Raw genomic sequence first — 26078 nt, forward strand, 5'->3', positions numbered from 1 at the left:
TTTCACAACTTCCACCGATCTCCCTGAGGTGGCACTTTGCCTCAGGGAGATCTGTGCACTCTTTTGCGCACATGCGCATGCTCGAAAGAGCGCACTCCCAGCTCAGGGATCCCCCCCCCCCGTCCACACAGGGAACGCACAGCGCTTCCAAGCGGACATCACGCTGGGCGGGACTTAATTGACCCGCCCATGTAAAATGGCGGCATGCCCTCGACTGAGGGTGCTGATCAGGAACCCACCCACCCGCGCCCGCTCCTGCACATTCCCCCCGACGAGGGGAAAATGTTGCCCTAAGAGTCAACCACATTGCAGTGGGTCTGGAGTCACATGTAGGCCAGACCAGGTAAGGATGGCAGATTTCCTTCCCTAAAGGACATTAGTGAACCTGATGGTTTTTTTTATAACAATTCATGATAGTTGTCATGGTCACCATTTATATTCCATATTTTATCAATTAACTTTAAATTCCACCAGGTGCCATTTGAACCTGTGCCCCCAAAGTATTAACCTGGGCTTCTGGACATTACCACTATACCATCATCACTTCTTTGTTAAAGTTGAATTTCCCATTGTCCCTGAATATGCCTTCAGTACTATTTTTTTCAATTATGTACAGTGCTGACTGATCATTTACCAGACTATGATGTGCACACACAACAATCTTTCAAATTGTTCAAACTTCCTCAAAATCAACTTTAGGAGTTACAAAAAAATGTCACAATGTTCTTCAGTCTTTAATTTCTTAACGAAATGTAAAAAGAAAGTTCCATCCTATCTGCATTGCCATCTTTCTGTTGTGCATTGCTCTGAGTGACTAACACATGCTCAATTTCAGGCAACCATTATTGAACTAACTTTATTTACACCTTCCCATTAGAGAGGACAGCAGATAGGGCAGTATAACAAAATGCTTGGCTATTACAATATATTACAGTCAATTGAATTCAATGGAAAGGAATTGGGTGGAGTATATAATGAGCACCCCTTCAATACAGAATACCATTGATTCTAAAACCAGTCAAAGTTGAACGTTCCACCCTTCATTGTAATTGCTGCTATATTGTGTCATGAAAACCTTAGTTTTCAAAAATCAGGTGTGGTGTATGGTAAGAAATATCACCACAGTTACGTTATCAGAAAAATTTGAAATCACCCTCAACACAGAAGGACATATAATTGCTAAATAAAACAGTGAAAAGACAAGGGAAACACAAAAATGGTAAAGTCTCAGCCTGTGTATTTATTGTGAAAGCATAAATAAAGAGGCCGGATGATCTGTTGCAATCTTTTCAGTTACTCAAGAACCAAGCAAGAGGGATCTTACTTGAGCAGTGTTGAACAAAGCCTATTTTTTTTCTTGCAAACAAAGAACAGATAAATTAGGACTACATTTGTAAGTTGAGTTGCTGAAATAGATTCTCAGCTAGGATTTTTATCTTTTCATTGAGAACTGTCGGCGTGACATTAGCCGTCTCAATTTCTCTGCTCCTCTCACCCATTCTAATCTGTCTCTCTCTGAACTTACTGCACTCCGTTCTCTCAGGTCCAACCCCAACATTGTCATCAAACCCGCTGACAAGTGTGGTGCTGGTGTTGTCTGGCGCTCTGACCTCTACCTCGCGGAGGCTGAGCGTCAACTCGCAGACACTTCCTCCTACCTCTCCCTGGACCATGACCCCACCACTGAACATCAAGCCATTGTTTCCAGGACTGTCACTGACCTCGTCTCCTCTGGAGATCTTCCTCCCACAGCTTCCAACCTGATAGTCGCCCAACCTCGGATGGCCCGCTTCTACCTCCTATCCAAAATCCACAAACAGAACTGTCCTGGCAGACCGATCGTGTCAGCCTGTTCCTGCCCCACGGAACTCATTTCTCGTTATCTTGACTCCCTTCTCTCTCCCCTTGTCCAGTCCCTTCCCACCTACATCCGTGATTCCTCTGACACCTTACGTCACATCAATAATTTCCAGTTCCCTGGCCCCAACCGCTTCCTCTTCACCATGGATGTCCAATCCCTCTACACCTCCATCCCCCACCAGGATGGTCTGAGGGCCCTTAGCTTCTTCCTTGAACAGAGGCCCGAACAATCCCCATCCACCACTACTCTCCTCCGTCTGGCTGAACTTGTTCTCACACTGAACAATTTCTCCTTTAATTCCTCTCACTTCCTCCAAATAAAAGGTGTGGCTATGGGTACCCGCATGGGCCCCAGCTATGCCTGTCTCTTTATGGGGTATGTGGAACATTCCTTGTTCCAGTCCTACTCCGGCCCCCTCCCACAACTCTTTCTCCGGTACATCGATGATTACTTCGGTGCTGCTTCATGCTCTCGTCAGGACCTGGAAAAATTTATTAATTTTGCTTCTAGTCTCCACCCCTCCATCATTTTCACATGGTCCATCTCTGACACTTCTCTTCCCTTCCTTGACCTCTCTGTCTCAATTTCTGATGATAGACTGTCCACCAATATCCATTACAAGCCTACCGACTCCCACAGCTACCTCGACTACAGCTCCTCACACCCCGCTTCCTGTAAGGACTCCATCCCATTCTCTCAGTTCCTTCGCCTCCATCGCATCTGTTCTGATGACACTACCTTCAAAAACAGCTCCTCTGACATGTCCTCCTTCTTCCTTAACCGAGGTTTTCCACCCACGGTCATTGACAAGGCCCTCAACCGTGTCCGGCCCATCTCCCGCGCATCCGCCCTCACGCCTTCTCCTCCCTCCCAGAAACATGATAGGGTCCCCCTTGTCCTCACTTATCACCCCACCAGCCTCCGCATTCAAAGGATCATCCTCCGCCATTTCCGCCAACTCCAGCATGATGCCACCACCAAACACATCTTCCCTTCACCCCCCCCCGGCGGCATTCCATAGCGATCGTTCCCTCCGGGACACCCTGGTCCACTCCTCCATCACCCCCTACTCCTCAACCCCCACCTATGGCACCTCCCCATGCCCACGCAGAAGATGCAACACCTGCCCCTTCACTTCCTCTCTCCTCACCATCCAAGGGCCCAAACACTCCTTTCAAGTGAAGCAGCATTTCACTTGCATTTCCCCTAACTTAGTCTACTGCATTCGTTGCTCCCAATGCGGTCTCCTCTACATTGGAGAGACCAAACGCAAACTGGGCGACCGCTTTGCAGAACACCTGCGGTCTGTCCGCAAGAAAGACCCAAACCTCCCTGTCGCTTGCCATTTTAACATTCTACCCTGCTCTCTTGCCCACATGTCTGTCCTTGGCTTGCTGCATTGTTCCAGTGAAGCCCAACGCAAACTGGAGGAACAGCACCTCATCTTCCGACTAGGCACTTTACAGCCTTCCGGGCTGCATATTGAATTCAACAACTTTAGATCTTAAACTCCCCCTCCCCCCATCCCCACCCCGTTTCTTCCCCCCCCATTTTTTTTTCAATAATTTATATAGATTCTTCTTTTCCCACCTATTTCCATTATTTTTAAATCTACAACTAATACCTTGCCAGTCTTTCCACCCCATCCCCACTAGAGCTGTACCTTGAGTGTCCTGCCATCCATTCTTAATTAGCACTTTTCTTAGATAATATCACCACCTTCAACACTTCTTTGATCCTTTTGTCTGTGACATCTTTTGATTATCTGCTCCTATCACTGCTTGCTTGTCCCCACAACCACCCCACCCTCAACTTCTCTCCCCCCACCCCCCACCTTAAACCAGCTTATATTTCACCCCTCTCCTAACTATACTTCAGTTCTGTTGAAGGGTCATATTGGACTCGAAACGTCAACTCTTTTCTTCTCCACCGATGCTACCAGACCTGCTGAGTTTTTCTAGGTAATTCTGTTTTTGTTTAGGATTTTATGGCCCTGCTGCAGCGTGTCTCCCCCAGCAGATGCGGTGAGACATTTAAATCTCCATTCAGTTTGGTGGGACCGTAATACCCCGCCGAGCGGGAGGGTCTGTAAAATCCTGGCCCTCATCTACTTAAAGCACACACCAGGCAATTACAGGCATTTGATTAATGGAATATCTGGAGGTGGGGCTGGAGGGGAAGTGTATCCACGAGTCCTTGATATATTCCAGTAAAGTTCTCCACTGGTAGCATGATTTCATAAAATTAGTTCTTCAATGCAAGTAGTCCTAAAGGGTGTGAAATTCCATCTCTATAAAATCCCACTCTGTACTCTGGAATAATTACTGACAGAGATCTTTCATTCCCAAATAGTCTTCTTTTTCCATTTTTCTGAAGACTTACAAGATATTTTATTTACACTTGTTGATTTGTGTATAAAATTTGTGAAGCATTAGACATGGTATAAATAACTAAATTGTGGAAAACACCGACATTCGTAGGTTTTTATTTTCAAAACTTACGTTGTGAATAATTGTAATGAATTTGAATATAACTGATTTAATCCTTTTTCCATCCTGTGATAGTTGCCCAAACATCCTTGATTGTTCAGAATGTCTCAGTCATCATTTGTGGTGTCATCCTGATGGTGGTTTTCCTGTTTAAATCTCCTCTTAGCACCATGTTCCATGGATGGTTACTTGTAAGTCTTTATTATTAGTTGTTCACTGCTTCTGTTCTGATGTTTTCAACCATGCCAATCCTTTACTGAAATATAGACACATGTATGTCAATGTTGTTCCTTCCTCCATTATAAAGTCAGAAGTGGAGATGATTGCACAGTGTTTAGTACCATTCAGATACTGAAGCAGTCCATGCCTGCATGCTGCAAGACCTGGACAATATTTAATTGGGCTGATAAGTGGAAAGTAACATTCAAGTCATACAATTAGTGGGTTATGATCATCTCCAACATGAGAGAATCTAACCATTTCCCGTGACATTCAGTGGCATTCCATCACTGATTCCCACATTATCAACATCCTGGGAGTTACCATTGACTAGCCATGTAAATACTGTGCCCACAAGTGGATCAGAAAGTGTGAATTCTGTGGCAAGTAACTCACCTCCTGACTCCCCAAAGTCTGTCCACCATCTGCAAGGCACAAGACAGGAGTGTGATGGAATACACTTCATTTGCCTGGATGAATGCACCTCCAATAATACTCAAGAAGTTCAACACATCCAAGGCAAAACAGGCCGCTTGATTGGCATCCTATCTGCCATTTGCCAACAGTCATACCCGTCACCACCAGCACACAGTGGCAGCAGCATGTACCATATGCAAGATACACTACAGCAACTTGGCAAGCCTCCTCCTAACAGCACCTCCCAATCCCGCAACCTCAATTAGAAGGAAAGGGGCAATAGGGGCATGGGAACACCAGCACAAGCAAGTTCCCTTTCAAGTCACACACAATCCTGACTTGGGACTTTATCACCGTTCCTTCACTGTCCTTGGGTCAAAATCATGGGACTCCCTCCCATAGAGCACTGTGAGTGTATCTTTTTTTAAAAATTCATTCTTGGAATGTGGGCATCGCTGTCAAGGTCAGCATTTATTGCCCATCCCTAATTGCCCTTGAGTAGGAGGCGATAAGCTGCCTTCTTGAACAGCTGCAGTCACAATCAAGAATATACCTGTCAACTCAATTCAGAAGTTCTACTATCTTGAAAGTTCCTTTTCCAACAACACCATGTTGGATGCTGAAATCGCCCATTGCCTGCCAAAAGCAAGTCCAGCATTCAGCAGGTTCACCCACAGGTTTTGGAGAGAGCATGAAGCAACACAATCCATTCCATCTTCACTGCTTTAGATCTTTTTGCAATGTCAAATGGCAGGGCAAAATCTCTAACATCAAAGTCCTTGCAGGATGCCACATAACTGGTATGGAGAGTATGGTCATCAGCACTCAGCTTTGTTGGGTTGACCATGTTGTTTGCATGGAAGAGTCCCGCACACCAAAGATGCTATTCTACAGCCAGCTGAGTGTGAGAACCCGTGCCATAAGATGTCCCTCATTTTGAAAACCAATCTCAGAGCCTCTAAATTGGACCTCAATATAGTGGGAAAAAAACAACTCTTCTCCCAATGGAGAAGCCTCTGTCATCTGGCAGTCTCAACATTTGAGGAGAATAGAGTCAGGTCCCCACAGGACAAGTGAGCACACCGCAAAGCCAGTACCTTCACCAACCCCTCCAACAATATCTTCATATATAATATTTGTAGTCGGATCTGCAAATCAAAATTTGGTTTAACACCACATATGAGGCGACACCAACCAGTTGATGAACATCTGGTTTCCTTGTTAAACCCTCAACCATCGAAGTGACAGAAGAATCAATCCTTCATCCATCTCCCTGTCAGTCACTTCAGAACGTCCTTCTCTTTCCTCCTGGTTTATGAGGAGCACTCCAGCTCCCCCGAGCATTTTTGGTTCCAAGTTCCCCCCACCCCTGCATCCCAGCCTCACCACCATCCCCCCACCCCTTCCAACTTCCACCAACCGTGATCATCTCAGATCCACTTCATCTCACCCACTTACCATCCAACTTACCTCGTCAGTGCTCATTTTCTTGAAGCCCCATTGAGACCCTACAATAATTTCAGTTCTTGCTTGCTGGCCTCCACACCATCTACAACAGCTTTGGTAGAGTTCAGAATAGATCAATTTAAATGATATCCAGGAGTTAAGGTAACCTGGGTGGCCCCTGCACTCCCACCCCAGGCTAAAATCTGGGCTCCAATCCTTGCCCTAGTGACATCAAGAGCTGTGAGAGTGTGATAATGTAAATTGTTTCTAACGTTTTCCAGTACATTTGTTTTATTGTTTTGAATCAACTTCCTTTAGACTATTGTACTGCTTCACAACATAGTAAATACAATTCCACGCTACCATTTACAACTGTGTGTTGTCCATTGTCCAGTGTTTTAGCAAACTAGCAGTTTCCCCAGTCATTACAAAATGCTGTCTGTGGAGGTCATGAGAGAGGTTACACTAACAAAAAAAGTCATTCTTGCTTACTCTGCTTGTATTAAATCGAAGGGCATACATAGCTGTCAGAGACTTCTTTCACATTTTCAAATTACAGTCAAAGTTGCATTCGGAAAGACAGTAGGAGGAATTCTAATGTGCCTCTATCACTAAGAATATTTGATGAGTTTCAGATGAAAGTTATATTTTTAACCGTCTTCCATATTATTGATCCAAAAGTCTACTTGTCTCTGTTATTGTATAGACTGCTGATGTTAGTAGGTCAGACCACTCTGTTCTGTTAGCTAAATCATGCTCCCTCCCCCTAGGATGGTGCCCAGCCTTCTAAGTTTGGGGGCAATGTTCAGAGAACAGGTACCAATTCCTGTTAACTCCAAGAGAGACATCAAAAGTAGATGCATCAGGTATCTGACCTGTTTACACAAAGTTCTTGATAGGAGTCAATTTTTCTCACATTAGCAAAGATATCATTAATTTAAACCAACATAATATCCCGTGAAGAAAACCAGAGTGTAATATTGATGTTATTCTTTTTAAAACATAAATCTGGGTCTATTAATCAACTGTTTTTCTAATGTTATTTTCATTTTAATTTTCATTTTATAGACGGTCTGCTACATATTGGTCATTACCATTGCCAACATTGCAAATCTAGCAAGTATAGCTATGGGAATCACAATTCAGAGAGACTGGGTTGTTGTTGTTGCAGGTGAAGACAGAAGCAGATTGGCAGGTAAGAGTCAATGCTGCACTCTTTAATCCCAATGCTATATGAAGAGCATGCATCCTGGAACTGCACAGAAACATTTGGTCATTGCTGATGAATCTGCAGGTTCGTTCATTCTTTGTTTAGAATTGAGATACCCTGGTTGGGTGTGAAAACTGCTCACATTGCAACAAAAAGACAGATTGTGATGCCCTACCCCATACAAGCCAAAAGACAAATCAAGGTCAACTTAATCTCGTAAGTGAATGCACGTGTCGGGTAATTATTATATTCCTGACAATATATATTAGCAATTCTTACAGATCTGATCGTCTGTTAACAAATAACCTGTGCTAATGTTACCATAACATTACATGCAGCACAGTTGATATTATGTCCTGTTTACGGCTGTTCTATGTTTTATCTGGCACCTTTGTAAAGAATAAATCAATTACATGCCAGGTCAAGGCCCTAGTCTTTCCCAATAGATTTACTTAAGGATAATCATTGATGAATTTGTTTAGAGAATTGTTAAAAGTGGCAGCTTGGTATATCAGCTTGTACCAGACACACAATGGCCCAGATTTTTGCTCCCAGGTTGGGTGAGCAGAGTCGAGACATTTCCCAGCTCTGCAAGCCCGACCCAGGTAAAAGAGGCCCAGAAATTGGGATTTTCAGTTGGGGTCAGGCCGGATTACAAGTCAGGCCTGTCACCCCTGGAACCCATACAGAAGCTGCTGGGTGTGAAGGCGGGTTGGGCGGAAGGACTGCTTCTGTGCACCTGTACTGTGTGAAAGATTGAAAAAAGCAATAAAACAAAAAACACCCCCCCGCCCCCCCCAGGCCTCACTCCTCACCTTGCGCACACTGCCACACATTCCCCATTCGCCATCCATGCCAACACATGCCATCCCTTCTACCCACCCCCCATGCAAACCTATGACCTTATACCCTCCCCCATAGCCGCTAATATTCCCTTTTCCACCCTATGCCCCTCTACCTATCCTCCACAGCCCTTATGTTACCATAACCTTATGTTACCATAACCTTACATGCAGCACAATTGATATTATGTCCTGTTTACGGCTGTTCTATGTTTTATCTGGCACCTTTGTAAAGAATAAATCAATTACATGCCAGGTCACGGCCCTAGTCTTGCCTATGCCAACCCATGCCCCCACCCACTACCCTTTGCCCTTACCCCTTCTGTGCCAACTCATCTAGCATCCACCATGGGCAAAACACAGGAGCCATGCTGGCATAAAATAAAGTTATGCATCTTTTGCTGACGTTACTATTTAAAAAAACTGTCATTGATTAAATAAAATTTTCAATACATTAAAATTCCTTCAACTAATCTCTTATGAAAACAAACATTTCACTTAATCTATTCTATCCTATAAACACTTTGCGCTGTCAATAAAACTGCAATCTTAAGGACTCCACTGTGATGATGTTTGGTTGTAAATTAGCCGTGCAGCACAAATCTTGGAATGATAACCTTCAGGCCTATGTTAACAAACAGAGTGAAATAGGAAGCATTGATTTTCTTTTAAACACCAGACATTTTTTTTAAATTAAAGTCCAGCAGAATAAAATCCCTTGACAGTTTTAACAGTTCCAATGAGTTTTGACAATTAAAATGAATTATGACACTTATTTGATGGCTTGACAGTTCTCTGACAGCTTTGACAGTTCTGATGCATTTATGAGCTTTTTATGTACATTGATGCCTACTTTTAACAATCCCAAAGGGTACATGACCTCTCCCAAAGAGTGCCTTACCTCCATCAAATGGCACCTGCCCTCTCCCAAAGGTGTTCTGAGACCATATCCAAAGGGGTATCTTATCTATCCAAAAGGGTACCCTGGCTATTCAAACAAATTAACAAGGTCCTGACCTGCTCCTACCATGTCTAATCTTCACACTTAGGGTTTCGGGCATCTACCACACCAAAATAACACATGAGTGGAGGCAGCTGCTGATTTATATAGTCAAGTGCCTCCAGGAAACATGGTTATGCAATTTAGAACCTGCTCCCATTCCCCCGCCCCCTGCAAAAATGGTGGAACCCGGGTTTGGGTCTGGGTTCGAGCCTTTCCTTCTGCCTGAAAATTCAGGCCAATGTGTGAAGCAGCTGGCAGGTGAGCTGGTAATTAGAGAGCAGGCAGCCCCTTTTAAACTTCAAATTTCATCACTGCACAACAACTTAGTTGGGAAAGTCAGAATATAGTGTAGCCATATAGGCCAGGTTTGATTCCTGGAACTGAGTAATCTAATAGCAGAAATGGCAGCTATTGACCTCAGTGCTCCAGAGCTAAAGAGCACAAAATCAGGCATGACTCCTGCTTTTGGGCATACTGCTGTGAAACCTGCTGGAAAGCACACTCATGCAGATGTCAGGTGAGGACAGGATTTTGGTTGTGAGGCATTTCTCCTTGTCCCATGTAACTGCACTGCAGAAAAGAGGAAGGTTGGAAAAGGAAAAACAATTGACAAATCAGTTGTAAAATGGAAATTATTTGAAAGTTACAACATATCCAACTTCATGAAACATCCCATATTAATTTATTTAAATGAGGTAAGTTTAAATGCTCTTGTACGATCCTTTTAAGTGTAGGACTGTATGGCAGAAATAGCGTCAGATCAGCTTACTACAGTTCTAAGATAGACATTGTATGCTTCAGTTCTGCCGAAGGGCCATGAAGGCTCGAAACGTTAACTGATTTCTTCTCCACCGATGCTGCCAGACCTGCTGAGTTTTTCCAGGTAATTCTGTTATTGTTTGATATGAGTTCAGTGAATATGCCAAGGTCACAATATGTTTTAACTGGACTGTTAGGATTCTATTCAAATGTATAATGCTTTTCCTTACAGTCTTTGTTTTTTGGATTAGGTCATGAATTCTGAGTTGCTCAATATTGCCATTTTATCTTTTTGTGCATTAGAAAAACTTGATTTTGCATATAGAAGAATAATGTTGGAAGTGTTGTTGAGAAAGATGAGGGTTGATATGAATTATTATTGAAAGAACAATAAACTCACAGTTAAAACATCTAAGCAGGAGAGGGTGAGGCAGTTTTTAAAGAGGCATTAGGTAGCAGAAAATGGTTCAGATTTTTAGTCATAATTAATTTTCAGACTCACAGAGAATAAAATTCAACTTGGGTGGAGGCACAAAGTACACCCAGCCTGATTTTCTGAAATTGAATTTCATCTGCACAGTAACATCTTGCGTGGGTAAAAAGAACTGAAACTAAAAGGTAAAGAGAACTTATTTCATGCTTTTTACAACCTCTTTCTGATCTTCATTCTTTTGTGAAGAAAGGTACTAAGACACACTTCCAAAACAAGTTCCATGACATTTTTAATTCTGCAAATAAGGATATAAAAATGTGGAATGAGAAAAGATTAATCAGCCTGTCAGTTCCACTTCACCCAACAGCCCATGTACAATATGCATTTTCATGGATTTCCTCTGATTCCTCTGCTCCTTTGGGAGTTGAGTAATCATTGGTAACATTTCTTAGAAGTAGGTAAGACTTCATAGTAAGAACAATGTTACGTCTTCCTGTCCAACTTGTAGTTTGTCCTCATATGACTGATAAAAATTTGGAATATGCCCAGTGAAAATCTTGTGGTGATATGTGCACACCAGTGAACACTTTACACTACAGGCACTGGAATTTAACTAACAAGGAGTGAAGTTCATTGTGAACTCATGGGGACTCTTATGCCAGAGGGATTTTACATTCCTGCAGAAGTCAATGGACTTTGAACGGTTCACCACGTTTTAAGGTCCCACCCCTGCCGCGATGGGGCTGTAAAATTCTGCCCATTGGAATTGTTTGCTGTCAAAGAGTGGGTCATAGGCAAATGGACTAAAAGTGTTCACCAAACAACTAGTTCTGTGAGGCTTCTTCAAATTTGTTGTTGAGAATGATTCACATTTAAAGCATGTTAAAGCATTTTAGTCAGCTGGTAAGTTTCCAGCTGCTTGTTTAGCAACCCCATGGCCAGGATTTGCCCGTCGGCAAGTGGGGTGCGGGGCCTGCTCACCGACGTGTAAAATGATTCGCGGTGACGTCGGGCGGAGCTCCCGATCGGGGGCGCCGACCGGAAGTGCACCTGTGCGCGCCCGCTCTTCAACTTCCCCCCCAGCGGGGGGGAAATCCTGGCCTATCTGTTGTTTAATTGGCTCATAGAGGTACCTGGAACTGGGTGGGAAGGACAGAAGTCCCATAGTGACAGTTGAGTTCCTCTAAATCCCATTATTAAATCAGGCTAGTTAGTCAATTGTTAGCAGTTCCCTGGATCCTTATAGAGCTGCCTTGCTCAGGTGTCAGAGCGTACTAAGGGTTGACTCAGTTCCAATCTTGAGAGAAGTACATAGTGGGCTATAGGAAAAGTTTCTTTGCTGTTTCTCAATGCTTAAGGTTGATTGGAGAGTACTCGAGGGAGCAGTTATCAAATTCACAATTAGATTAAAGCATAATCAAACTAAGCAAATGCCGAGGACATCACAAGAAAAAATGGCCTGTGGAAGTTGCAATCTGACGAAGTTCAAAAATAGTTGCATAATGTTTGACACAAGATATTGCAGTTTATAGTGAGCTGTACGTGCTTATTTAAAGTTTTCTTTCTTTGACCACAAATATGGTGATTCCGAAGGATGTGGTTCCCCAGCTAGGGCAAGTGGGACAGTCTATTTTTAGGACACCTTTTCTAGCCTCCTTCCCATTTGGAGTGAGCAGAGGATATTCTGAAGAGGACTGTTCAGTCGAGATGTTGTTGCCCAAAGACACCTCTGTCCCAACACAGGTGTCCAACAACCTTCAGGCATTTGTTGCCCGTGTGCAGATTCTTGACTAGGGACTCCCAGGTTCACTGCCCTGTCCCAGTTACCAATTCCCTATTGACACAGGGCTTGGCAAATGGACCCCTATGGAAGCCTGGCCTGTGTGTGACTTTGTTTAACATGGGGGCCTTGGTGTGCTGTCATTGTCCATACAACCTTGATGAATTGGTGGTTAAATTTCAGTGACATGTCGAATCATGATGACCAGGACTATCTTTCATGCTGCAACTTTCTTCCGCCTTCACAGCTGGCGAGACGCACTGTCTTTATTCACCTGTTCTGCAGCTGAGGGCATTTTTGGTCTGTAATTTGTCTGGCACCTCCCCCTGACCTTGCCACCACGGATGGCCCTACCAGGAACAAGGGGCTCTTGGCGGCATCGCTTAAGGGATTGTGGGAGCACACATGCCTCTCTGCCACACCAAGGTGGTGTCCCACAGAGAGGTTATTCCTTTGCTTATTCCTTTGATGCATCAGTCTTAGCAGAGCAAGCATCACACAATCTTCCAACAGCCACCTCCTCTAAACAAAGTAAAGGTGGGCATAAGCTTCCTTCACTGGCTGAGGCTGTGGCTGGAATTTTGTGTATATTTACATAGTTAATTTTGTTGGATGCACGTAAATCTTGTGCTGGCTATTCTGTGCTGCCTGCAGCCTTGCCTTGTTCTCAACTCATCAATGATTTCTATGACCTGCAGCTTTCTATCAATCCTCTTCTGGTTCCTGTCCTTACAGCACCTCACTTCCCTTGCTACCCTGTCGCTGCCAATTCAAGCCTCCCTTAGCCTTTGGCCCAACAATGCTGTCAAATCTGTTTCCCTACACCACCGTTAATGACTCCCAGATCCTGAGCTCCCAGTATCACCATTGATGCCTCCTGTGGCAGCTTGTGACCTTTCAATAACTCTGACCCAAAAGAGTATTCTATTATAACAGGAACAATCCAGCTAGCTCCAACTCCTTGTTTTTTTTTCAAGAACCTGCATTTATATAGGACCTTAAAATATTGTCAGGACATCCTTAAGAGCTTTGCATCAATGAATTATTTTGAAGTACAGCCACTGTTGTTGTGCAGCTAAATCCAGCAGCCAATTTTCACACAGGTAAATTCCCACAAACAGTAAATGAGATGAATGACCAGGTCATTTATGCTTTTTGATGATTTTGGTTCAAGAAGAAATCCTTGACAGATACCTCTTACTCTTTAAATAATGCTGTAGGGTCTTTTATGCTCACCTGAATGGGTGTGAATAACAAAACCTCCAACGATGATGGCCTGAATGATTGATCTAATGTATACAGATCCTGGAATGGTATTTGAGCCCACAAACCTCTAACTCAGGGACAAGAGTTCTACTGAGATTTATGGATGGCTTTTCGTGGCTATGATTAGAGAAAGAGGATTAGCATATGGCTGGCTTTTGGGGTAAACATACTGCTGGAATTTTTAAGTGTTGATATATTAGCAAGAAGAACTGTAGATGAGATCGAACTTTAGTAAGAATCAGCATCAATGAGCTATTTACTGCTTAAAAATGACTACGCAATTATTGATTTGTATAAAGGCCTTCAATGATTAAGCCTTTTCCAATAGTTATAAACTTTATTACTTTAGGAATGACCTAAATACTTTAGGTATTTATTCCTCAGCAGCAACCATCTTATCTGTTGTTATAATAAAAAGGTGATTCATATTTAAGTCACAAAAAGTAATTGCATTTACTGACTTTAAATAGAACTCCTTCATATTGACCTTCACTTGTGAAATACAAAACACTTTTTCATACTTTTGTCAAAATATTCATATAAATGTTATGATCCCAGCTGATCCCCAGATCTCAGGGGAGAAACTAGATCCTAACTTTTATTTTTTGTTTAGATACGTGGAGGATGGCTACTGAACAGGAGTCAGCTGATAAACTTTTAAGAAAAGAATAAAACACTTATTAAACAAGAAAAGTTGAACTATATTACAAAACTCCTTCGCCCACAAATATATATTTAGAGATATATACAGAGTTGTAAGGATAAAACAAGTTACAAAAACTATCTTATAGTCTAATGTTCATAGTCAGTACGCAGTCCATGTAAACCAATAGGAAACCTGTGGTCGGACACACCATAGCCTGAAACCATGTGAAAGATGCCACTCCAAACAGATGCCACGGATCTCTCATCAACTCCCCCCAGACGCTTGTCACTGCATGAGCCAACCAGTTTTACTGGACTCCGTCTTTCACACAAAGGTTTCTAATTTCCACTACCAAAGAACTCACTTTAGAATCTTCTCCCAAATGATGCTTTCTCTCAGATGCCTTCCGCAAGGGTCCACCTCCAGAGTTTTTTGAACTCTCCTTCCGATGTTCCTCTCCCCTGGATCACCACGTGTATTCAAGCTTTCTTCCACACACACTCTCACTGACTCAGCTGTCAACGGTACATCACTGCTTCACATGCCCATGGTAAAGAGTTACAGACTATCAGCTGCCCCCTTGGACCTTCTTGCTTCTCACACACCTATGTCGCTTTAAATCTGCTTCTTGCAGCTTTCTCCCTTTAGGCTTGAAGCTTGGAGCCTTCCTCTCTGCTCCTTACTGTCACTTCCACAGAACAGGACCTTTTTCCAGGCTCCTGTTCTTCCTTTGACTAGAAGGTCTTCTTGGCATGCCTCCTTTATGTCTCACTCTTTGTCTTTGGGACCTTTCAGTTCTTCTGGGAAATCTGCTCTCTCTGGAGTGAAACTAAAACTCAACTTCTCCTTTTCTTAACCGATAAATATAGAAATACAAATCAAACATTAAACATTAGAGTTATACCGTATTCTTAACACACCCAAATACATATATAACTTACTTGAACTATCTCTATTTCCTAACAGAAACAATAATTAAGTTACTGAACATTGTTAATACTAAAGAATGCATTTATAACTTCATGCGAAATAAAAACAAAAATGGAGTTTACAATTCTAATTATTAAGAGTATTCATTTGTTCTTAATGAAAGGATGTCAAATGTACAAACTGTATTCCAGACAATACAATCACCTGAATCTTTTTTTTGCCCCTGTAGATATGAACGCTACAGTTCGCAGAATTGACCAGGTGTCAAATATTTTGGCTCCAATGGCAGTTGGACAAATAATGACCTTTGGCACCCCTGTAATTGGCTGCGGTTTTATCTCTGGTTGGAATCTCTGTTCCATGTGCCTTGAATATTATCTGTTAAGGAAAATTTACCAAAGAACACCTGCACTGGCCATCAAAGCAGGACAGAAGGTGGCTGAACAGGAAATGAAACCACTGAACAAACAAAAAGGTACACAATACATCTCAATGTCGAATGACCAGTAAGTCGATAGACAGCAGACAGTTCTGTTATAGCTGCATAGAGGATACTCATTAATGTGAGTTATTCTATTTCCCTAACATGTTTGTGGAGGCTGTAATTTGTTGTTGAGTACTAGTCTTTCTTCTGTAGCTAGATATAACAAAAACTCTTATTCCAATCTAACATGTTTAAGTCAATTACATTCCATATCATGAACTGTATTTAAAAGGAGATTTAAACTCTGGTTTATAAAATAAATATCCAATATTATCAGCATGATCCCTGAAGGGTTAGGAACAATAAAATGATGAACAGTCTATTGGTGCATCAGTGAATTTCCAGGATGGAATTTCTTCCCATCCTGTGCCCAGCCCGCCTGCTGTCCCTGGGATTTAAGGGGTGGATCTGATTATGTTGTGGCACCTCTCCAAAGGAAAGAAACGGAAATCTGAGGGAGATTCAACTTATCATCACACTTATTTTTTACTTCATGGATTGCAGATGCCTAGGAACACAATACCATTCTTCTTTTGTCTTTCCATTTGATTTGAGTTACTGTAATTACATGTCTGACCATTTTATTAATCACATCAGCCAAATAAATATAGAATTATGCTGGTATTTAAAACATGAAATAATACAAAGCAAAATATTATGATATTTAGCCATCAGGTTTACAATCAACACATTTTGTACATTTCCAGTGAGCTAATGCAATATCATAAAAGCCCCACAACCCCTATAAATTGTATAGTCAGTAAATTGACATAAATGTTGCAGATGCTGAATATTTGTGGAATCCACCTCTTGAATTCTCATTCCTCCTCCTCATTCCTGTGTGCACATTTTTATAATATTTCATTGTTTAAAATGAAATAGATATTTATGTCATATCTTCCAATGCTATCTTGTAAAACCTCTAAAGTATAAATAGTTTGCGTTATTAAAAGGACAGTATTCCAATTGTTAAGTGCACTCCTGAAATTTCAGTTTCAATCGGAGTGAAATAATAATATTCTCTGTGTTGACTGTGAGAGTTCCACATGAAACGAATGTGTATGGCTATAATGTGCCACAGACTGACGCTAAATTAGTTGCCAGATTGGCTGGTGTGTGAAGAGATTGGGATCAAGAGGCCTTGTTGAGGCATAGCAGAGAGAGCCTTTCATTAAACCTGTGCTGCATTTAACATGGGAGTAAGTGTCCATTGCTGTTATAATGTACAAAATGTGAGAAGGTATCTATATTCAATACTGACAAATGTAATCGTTTATCAATACCTGATGCTTATTTGCACGATGTAAGTTCTAATTGTTCCTCATTTTGATATTACTCTATTAATTGGGGAGGGGAGCCTGTCTAACCTAGTAAACTGGATAAATTCAGGAAATTTAAATCTGTAAACTGCTGTGTGTTCTGAAAAGTTTGATCACTACTTTCAACTAGGCTGTTCTGAGATTGCCACTGGTTATTAATTGAGATGTTATGTGTTTCCAGATATTGAGTGGGGCCAAACAAAGAAAGATGAAAAACCAGGGTTAGTCTGTCCAGCCGAAGGAGCTCAACTGATGAAAGTGAAGACACTGGAACAAGAAAAAGAGCAACGTTGTGGTGTTAAAGTTCTTGAGCCTTTCTACACATTAAGGGATGGGTGGGTAGCCTATTACAACCAAAATGTATTCTGGGCTGGCTTGGGCCTCGCATTCCTCTACATGACAGTGCTTGGTTTTGACTGTATCACAACTGGATATGCCTACACCCAAGGATTGAGTGGATCTATTCTTAGTCTGCTGATGGGGGCCTCTGCTATCGCTGGAATCATGGGAACTATAGCCTTCACATGGATGCGCCGAAAATGTGGCCTGATCTGTACAGGCTTCATCTCCGGTGTGGCTCAGTTTTCATGTCTGCTTTTGTGTGTCGTTTCCGTCTTCATGCCTGGAAGCCCTTTAGATTTATCTGTATCACCTTTTGATGACTTCGCCAGCAGATATTTGGAGATGAATACCTTGATGGACCCTGCTCTAACAACTGCAGAACCTCAGCTAGTCACTACAGTCGGATTTACCAACTCAACAACTGAATCCCCAAGAGATGAGCAATTTCAACCAGAATCTTACATCTCAGTGAGCTTGCTCTTTGCTGGCATCATTGCTGCAAGAGTTGGTAAGTATGAAACTTAACTGAAAGATTAACTATAGAGATGTGTAGGTTAGTCAAACTTTACTTCAAAAACTTTACTTCTGAGGCCCAAACTTGAACCTAAATTATTTATAACACATTGCCTCTACCTTTTAACTTTTGCATTAGGATATTGTGAAATTCTAAACTCTGGACTTTTCAGGATTTGTGCCAGGATTAGACAGTAGAAGCCAACATAAATTAGATCAGCTTTTACTTCCTTTAAAGAAAAAAAGTCACAAAATTGGACACTGCCCAAAAATGGGCGCAGATGTTGCCTCCAATGCAGGCAGCACACAAATTTTGTGCTGTCTGTTGATTTCCATAATAGATGTGTGCAGTCTTCACTAAATGCACTGCTGAGTGGCTGCATGCCCCAGCAGGGGGCCCAGGTTCATGTGACTTTACGCTAGCCTAAACAGGAGGTGCATTCTGGCTGGAGCAGGTGTTGGAATTGTTTGCACATGAGAATGTGAGCTGTGGAGGTCAGTGCCAGGAGTCTAGCCCTGAGGACATGCATACATTGTCTCAAGAAATTCAATGACCTCACATGGGTGCTCAAGGTCAAAGGATACATCTTCAAATGCCAATCCCACCAACTGTACCACTAGCCTCCTACATACTACTCCATGCAGCACACTTCCATCTCTCACCTACCAACAATCTCTATCAACTACAACTCATACATAATATTCAAAGCTTCACCTCACCCTCACTCATTTAGCACTGCTGCAAGCCTCAAACACACAGTCCCCACCTTGTATCAATTGCCAGCAATTCAATCATAACAGGCACATTACGCAAACCACACTGCCTGGCACACTTCCCTCTCTCTTGTAGGACAAGGTGGCACATAGCTTCTGGCAGCAGGACCATGGCGATATGTTCTTAACCTCATGGAGGAGGAGGTGGTCACCATCATTGCAGCAGTCATAATGCAGGCCATGACCAGTGGCAGGGCTGAAACCATCAAAGATGAGGTTACAATATAGTCATTCCTAATCTTCCTTTGCACATCCCACTTCCCCCTCATCCCAAATCTCTTCTGATTTACAAGCTACAGAGAGTGTAAGTATGCACCTCTTGCTTTCCCCCCTCCCCCACCACAATCCCTGTGCCATTTCTCCTTCAGGTACACATAAACTGCCATCTGCTCAGACAGTGGTGGAAGAGTAAGAAATGGTAGAGGAGGAAGGCATTGTTGAAGAAGAAACCTGGTCACTTAATGTCACACTTACAGCCACCAGCTCAGATACCGACAGTGTGCAGTTCATTGGATAGCTTAGAGGCGGAATCTGCATGTGGTGAGGCACTGGGTGTGAGTGAGCTTTAGTCAGAATGTGGAACAAGGATAGGACAGGTGCCAGCTCACCAGAGGGTGAAGATGTTAAAGATTTCTAACGCAAAGGAGCCAGATGAGGACATCAATGGGACACATATGGAAAAAGGTTGATGGGCAACGCATCCTTGAATTTTTTTTTGTTGGGGTGCGAGGGTGATTTGATTAAGTGCACAATCTCTTAAAATATTTGTATTTGACTGTGCACCCACGGTAACTTAAAGGAGCTGACTTCCGCGTAGCCTGCACTGACACTTTAGGGTTGCCACGCTGCTGGCCAATTTAGAAAGAGTATTGTTGATGGGTATGCACAATGAAATGTTTGGTGATTGGCAGGCCTGCTAGAAAGCCTGCAGTCAATGTCAAGGTACATGGAGGAATCCAGCACGAACATGCACAGAGCTTTGCGCAGATTTGGATCCCAACCTCTCCGTCATTGAAGTGGTGGCCAACTGCATCAAAACACTCGTGGATCCAATCATGATGCAGTGTCTAATAGCCAGCATTTCAGCTTCCATTGCTGACAGTCACTCCCCGGCCCTTGCTGCTGGACCTCCCTGGTTCCCCCCCACCCACCTTCGCCGAGTGACCCCCATACCACCATCACTCACTTGGAATCCAGCAATGATACTTGGCCTCGGGTGAGTGTAGTACCAGTAGCAACCACCTCCTCCCTGGTGGTGCTTCTATTCAGAAGAACTGCTGGCCTCTGGCCGGCAGCTCTCAGCAGGCGGAACTTGTGGCCTGGAATGCTTGATCCCGGGGATGGCACATCGCTATCCAGTCAAATGCCTGAATGGCACTTCATACAGTAGGCCTTCTCTTAAACAGCCGATGTGGGGTTCTCACTGGCTCTGCAGTCGGCAAAAGAGATCTTGTTGTCTCCTCTAAATACCACCCATAGTCTGCTACTAAGAGCCCTTCTTCCCCTTACAGCAGCTGGTCAAGCTGTAGTCCAAAGGTGTGCCAACTACTGCAGCTATGCCTGGGAGCAAGTGGCTGCTGCAGGATCCTTGAAGCTAGGATGTAGACCTTCTGCATGAGCCGTCACTCCCTGTAGACGTTAGCAGCTTTAGAGAAATCTAGAAAGCACCAAACACTTCCACAATGCAGCAAAAGCTACTAATGACCTGAAAGAAATCGATGATCCCTTTAAATAACATTGGTAGGAAGTGCTTCCTGCTCCTGAACACAGGCTTAGTTGTGCAAGGTTAAAAGAGGGAGTTAGCTGAAGCATTGTGCTCCAAAATGGCAACATCAGCAACAAATCAGCCTTACACACTGATTGACATCATGATCTATCTAGTCTACACTTCCAGCAGATACTCCCTGCACGTGTGCGCTAATGCCCTCACCAAAATGACATCCATGTGGCTACCACCAGAACTGTGTGCAGGCACCACAAATACCACTTTGGAGACAAGCAATGCCTGAATTTTGTTACCAGAGTGTGTCTCTACTGTATATAGGTTGAGAATTGATAATTCAACCACTTGAAACAAACATGTTCAATTAAGAAGCATCCCAAAAATTCAAACTCATGGGCGGAAATCAAGGAATATCTGAATTGATAGGCTGCTTGACTGTGGCCTTATGATTACATAAGTATGTACAATGCACTTGGTTTGTGACAGTACTTCAACTCAATATAATACAGTAATGAAGAACAGTGCAACCATTCGATCTGGTGTGTCATTAGGATACCCATGCAATGTGAATATGTACAAAATAATTATAAGCAATTAATACAAGAGCAAAGGCCCAAGAAAACAAATGCATAATACATTGAAAGTGATAGAAAATATTGATAAAAAATTCTTGAAATTGCTATGCATTAATTAGTATACTAACATTTGACATGTGAAAATATGAAGTTCTATTTTAATATGATGTGCTAGTCCTTTTATTTCAAACAGGTTAAGGTCTGCTGAAATGATGAAATGCCGAAATAAATGCTAATTTTACACAAATTTTAGCACCATGTAATTTTAAGGTGATAAAGATCTAGAAGTCACAGAGAATAACTTTGTGAAATTATCAGCACAGTGTTAGCAACAATTAAATAAAGCAAATAAAAAAAGTTGTGTTAACAGAAGGACAAAGTGCAAACTAAAATAGGTTGCATTGTTTCTGTATAAAGTACTGGTCATATGGAAGTTTATGTAATTCTGGTCATCTAATTATAGGAATCATTGTAAAAATAAGTTCAAGGGACATTAGGAATGTTTGTGGCGAAAGAAGGGAATGGTGGTTTTACTGACAAGGAAGATAGACTTGGGTAATGTATGAAGGGAGGCAAATTTAGGCCTAATGGCCTTTTCCTGCTGTTGAAAAAGAATGCTCTTAACATACAAATGGAGACATTTATTTTTTATTACAATTTTATTTGGACAGTTAAAACTTCTAAGAGAAAAACATGAAAATGTACACACAATGCTGAATTACAATGCATTCTCAAAAAATTGGTAAAGCCACAGGAACCTAATGAATGTGAAATGTGTGAAAGAGATCTATTGTATAAGCATTATACATTGTGGAAATTCTTGTTTGTATAATAAATAATCAAAGGTTGTGTGGCTTCTTCTTATTCTATCAGATGCACTTCTTCATGTAGAGTTGAGCACCTCTTTAAATTTATGAAACTAATAGTGACTCTTGTTTATTTCCCAGGGCTTTGGTCCTTTGATTTAACAGTCACACAGCTCATTCAAGAAAATGTGGATGAATCAGAACGGGGAATCATAAATGGCGTACAGGATTCTATGAATTATCTTCTAGACCTGGTGCATTTTATTATGGTAATATTAGCTCCAAATCCAGAAGCATTTGGAGTTCTTGTAATCATTTCAACTTCCTTTGTTGCTATGGGGCACTTGATGTATTTCAAATTTGCATACAAATCGGTAGGAAGACAGCTGTTTGCATGTACCTTCAAAGACCCAGCAATTCAGACCAGCAATCCCAAAATAACTGACTGTGTGGCAGTTAGCACTTGAGTAATAATTAGAGAAAATATCCCTCATTTTGACTAATGCTTTATAACTATTAGGCTTATATTTTCAAGATATCTACTTCTGTAGTAGTTAGACATCACATGTAATGTACAGAATCCTACAAAGGCCAGGTTTTCCTTAGTTTCTGTATATTCTGTTACTATATAAAGAAAAAGTTTGCAAATACAGCAGAAATAGGCATCTTCTATGGCATGACCTTTATCGCACTGGGGGGGTTAATTTGCGGTCTCAGTAGTGAACAGCTAACTGGGAAATGTGCCACTATGTGTCAGGGAAAACAACAAAAGGTTTAAATGTACATATTACATGATTTGTATTCATCTTAGTTAGAGTGAAATATGTCAAGTGAGATGTCATTTGGGTTAACCGTTTAACATGGTTTCATGATATAAATCTGGTAAAGGGTATATGATCGTTTTAACATTTATATGCATATTTGACTTCTACCTTCTTGGTTCTAATATCATTAAAGAAAATGTTTGCCAAAGTGCCAATAATGTTTTTCAAAGTAATGGGTGGTTTAATATGCCAAAAATGAAAAAAATTATAATTTAAAGGGAGCAATAAATATTCCCAACTAAATTATGTCTTGATATTAAATATAGAAGATATCCTGAATTAACTGAGTGATTTGCCGAGAGTTTTTGGGTGTGCAGAAAATGTGAACGTTGCAGCGAACATTGCTATGCTAGAGTTGAAAACCTTAAGCTAACGAATGAGTTTAACATCAATTTGTAACACTGCTCTTTCTCTTGTTGATGTAAAGATAGAACAAGTGGATTCCCATACCTTCAAAATGGATTTCTTTTTAACCAAAATGCTTGAGACATTTTTATGGCATATTATAAAAGCAAAATACTGTGGATGCTGGAAATCTGAAACAAAAACAGAAAATGCTGGAAAAGCTCAGCAGGTCTGGCAGCATCTGTGGAGAGAGAAGCAGAGTTAACGTTTCAGTCTGAAGAAGGGTCATACGGACTCGAAATGTTAACTCTGTTTCTCTCTCCACAGATGCTGCCAGGCCTGCAGAGTTTTCCCAACATTTTCTGTTTTTGTTTTATGACATGTTACTCCGTTCAAACTAAATTCCATAGTGCATTTGGAAAATGAGTAATTTTTAAATGAGAATTCATTAATTGTCAGGTATTGATCTAACCCACTAGAATCTGGGTTGTGATAGTCAGGGGGAGGGAGAATTGCAGTGGTTGCTATGTATGTTGACATTGTCACTATGTTCAAGAGGGTTTCCGCTGGTCATTGCTTCAAGCAAAATTAAAAATACAGTTGAAAAAAAATGTCACCAAGCATGGCGGTTAGAGTAATATCTTTCACCTAATTATGTGCAGGGAAGGTGGTCTTGTTCCCTAGCATATTACCCAGCAGCCTAACACAAGTTTGAGATCTCTATGCTCAAAAGAATTAAATGGAAGGCAGCACATTTTTCATTGCTATGATAGTCCTTATTTGAAAGTGGACATTATAGCGTTGGGTGCAGGTGAATCATTTGCTAGATGCAGCTCCTGGACACCTATCCTGTGCTACAGTGAGACCGACTGAAAATCTGTTACGGACAGTTCCAGCTGCTGTGATTTGTGAACAATAATGAGAAATCAATCATACACTGGGTATAGATTTGAATTTAAATTTCTAAAATTCCTAAGTTTTTTTATAAGTACAGATTCAGAAAAATCTTTTGTCGTCAATATTTATGAGTTGTACTAGAATTTGAAATTAAACTCCTGGATTGTTAAAAGAGGTGTGTTAACCAATGCTTTAAAATATATTCATACCTTTACCACTTTCTTGGATGAAAATTGGAACTTTTTGAAAATTGTACATCTACTAAACACTCCAAAGCCACAGTTTCTGAAATTGAAAGCACTGCTAAATAAAAAAAGTTGCTAAAATAATGAGCTACTTGTCGTGGTCTATTTTGCGTTGTTTTTACTGTTAAACATCATGGGCAGAATTTTCTGGTCGTTGGCTGGGCACGGTGGGCGGGCCTGGGAGCGGACGGGAAATGGTCCGCCGAGTACGATCGGCCCATGACTGCGATTTCACGCTGGCTGGCCAATTAACAGCCAGCCAGTGTGAAACGTGCGCTGAGAATCTCAGCGCTGCCGCAGTGGGGGCGGGAGGAGTGCGAGCACAGAGATCTGTGCATGTGCAGAGGAGCACACACCGAAAAATCCCCGAAGGCAGGGAGCTGCCTCAGGGAGCTGAATTTTTGTAGAAACAGAAATAAAGATTTCGAAAATGAGAGAAACATTTCGCCACATATGTCTCTGTCACATGAACAGGGACATATTAAAAACAATGTCTAAAAATTTTTACTTTTTTTATAAATTACTGTTGGAAACCTCATCCCGCCCGTGGATGAAGTTTCATAAAAAATCCAAAGGCCGCCTGGCCGATGTACATTCTGTACATTAAAGTAGTTTATACAGTCTGCAGGTGCTCCGCATAAAAAGGGGAAAATTTGAGTTCCCACCATCCATAAGGTTGGACGGGCAGCGAAAAATTGCTTTTAATTAATTGATTAAGGGCCTTAATAGGCCTCTTAATTGTTGGTGGGCGCGCTGCCAACATTTGTGTGTGCCTACAGGCTGAAATATCGTGCAAGTGCGCGATGACATTGGGATGCTTGCCCGATGTCATTGGGCACTATTGTATGCCTGACTGGGTCGGGCACCCGCCCGCCTGGGGGATGTAAAATCTGCCCCCCGGCTCAATTGGTAAATTCCCTACCTAGTAGGGAAGTGGAACATACAAAACTGAAGTTTCAGTTTCATCCCTAATCTTTGCTGAGCTAGCTGGTTTTTGCTGGGCAACAACAGAGATTTTACATTTGAGCTCAGCATTCCTATGCTAGGGAGTGGCTAAATACATCAGCCAGGTTCTCACTCGTGATCACAATCCAGTGACTTCTGCTGGAAAGTGCATGCATGTGGGTTTTGGTGAGGGCTCGATCATTCGGCTATGATGTCCTAAAATGGTCAGATAGCCTGCCAATGTCCATTATTTTTGTTTTCACCTGAAGAATGGCCACTGAAGTGAGATACTGCATCACAAGAAGCACCCAGCGAAATGCATCCAACCACAATCGAATCAGGACAGGCCAAAAATTAGAAGGAAAAGAACACCCATACAGCAGAAAAATAAGTATTTCCTGTTCCTTTTGGCATCATAAACCAAAACCTACACAATAATACTTTATTGCAAGGTTCCTCTTCTTTCTGACAGAGTGCTCATTTGAATTGCCACACTTGCAATATTTTATAAAGGTGCTTTTCTGGTCACTTAGTGTAATCCCTATATCTACCCTTGTTCCTGTGCTTTTAAAGCCGTTGGGCTCAGTCAGCTGGGAAACTATCAGTTTGTGTAAAATCCTTTTCTTAGTGACAACATGAATGAAAAAGCAAAATACTGTGGATACTGCTGGAAATACTGAACAAGTCTGGCAACATTTGAGGCGTTTCAGGTCAATGACCTTTCATCAGAACTAGTCTTCATTTCCCTGAAACATTGGGCTGGATTTTCCCAGCCCTCTGGAAACGCCATTGTGGGTAATAAAATGGCAGTGGAAGGCGGAAGGAGAAGAGTCCAATGTTTCACTGTCATTGTGGGGTAATCTGAATGATGGGACAGCGGCAGCATGGCCGCCAAATAACCAGAGGCAGGCAGCCAATTAACCAATGAATTGGCCAATTAACAGCCACTTCCACTTCCGCTGGCATTTCACTGGTGTTAGACAGT

General features: G+C 42.0%; 1 protein-coding gene across 2 annotated transcripts in view; it reads left to right on the plus strand.

Annotated features, from left to right (window-relative positions):
• Nucleotides 1–24232, plus strand: part of slc40a1 (solute carrier family 40 member 1) — a 40634-nt gene extending 16402 nt beyond the window's left edge. For both annotated transcript variants that reach the window (XM_078551898.1, XM_078551899.1), the window contains exons 3-7: nucleotides 4426–4541; nucleotides 7501–7627; nucleotides 15531–15776; nucleotides 17286–17954; nucleotides 21979–24232. In XM_078551898.1, coding sequence (XP_078408024.1) covers nucleotides 4426–4541; nucleotides 7501–7627; nucleotides 15531–15776; nucleotides 17286–17954; nucleotides 21979–22304 — 1484 coding nt within the window. In that variant the 3' untranslated portion in view covers nucleotides 22305–24232. The remainder of the gene's footprint in view (nucleotides 1–4425; nucleotides 4542–7500; nucleotides 7628–15530; nucleotides 15777–17285; nucleotides 17955–21978) is intronic.
• Nucleotides 24233–26078: the final 1846 nt, after the last annotated feature.

This window comes from Cetorhinus maximus, chromosome 11 (genome assembly GCF_964194155.1).
Source record: "Cetorhinus maximus chromosome 11, sCetMax3.hap1.1, whole genome shotgun sequence".
Taxonomy (NCBI): domain Eukaryota; kingdom Metazoa; phylum Chordata; class Chondrichthyes; order Lamniformes; family Cetorhinidae; genus Cetorhinus; species Cetorhinus maximus.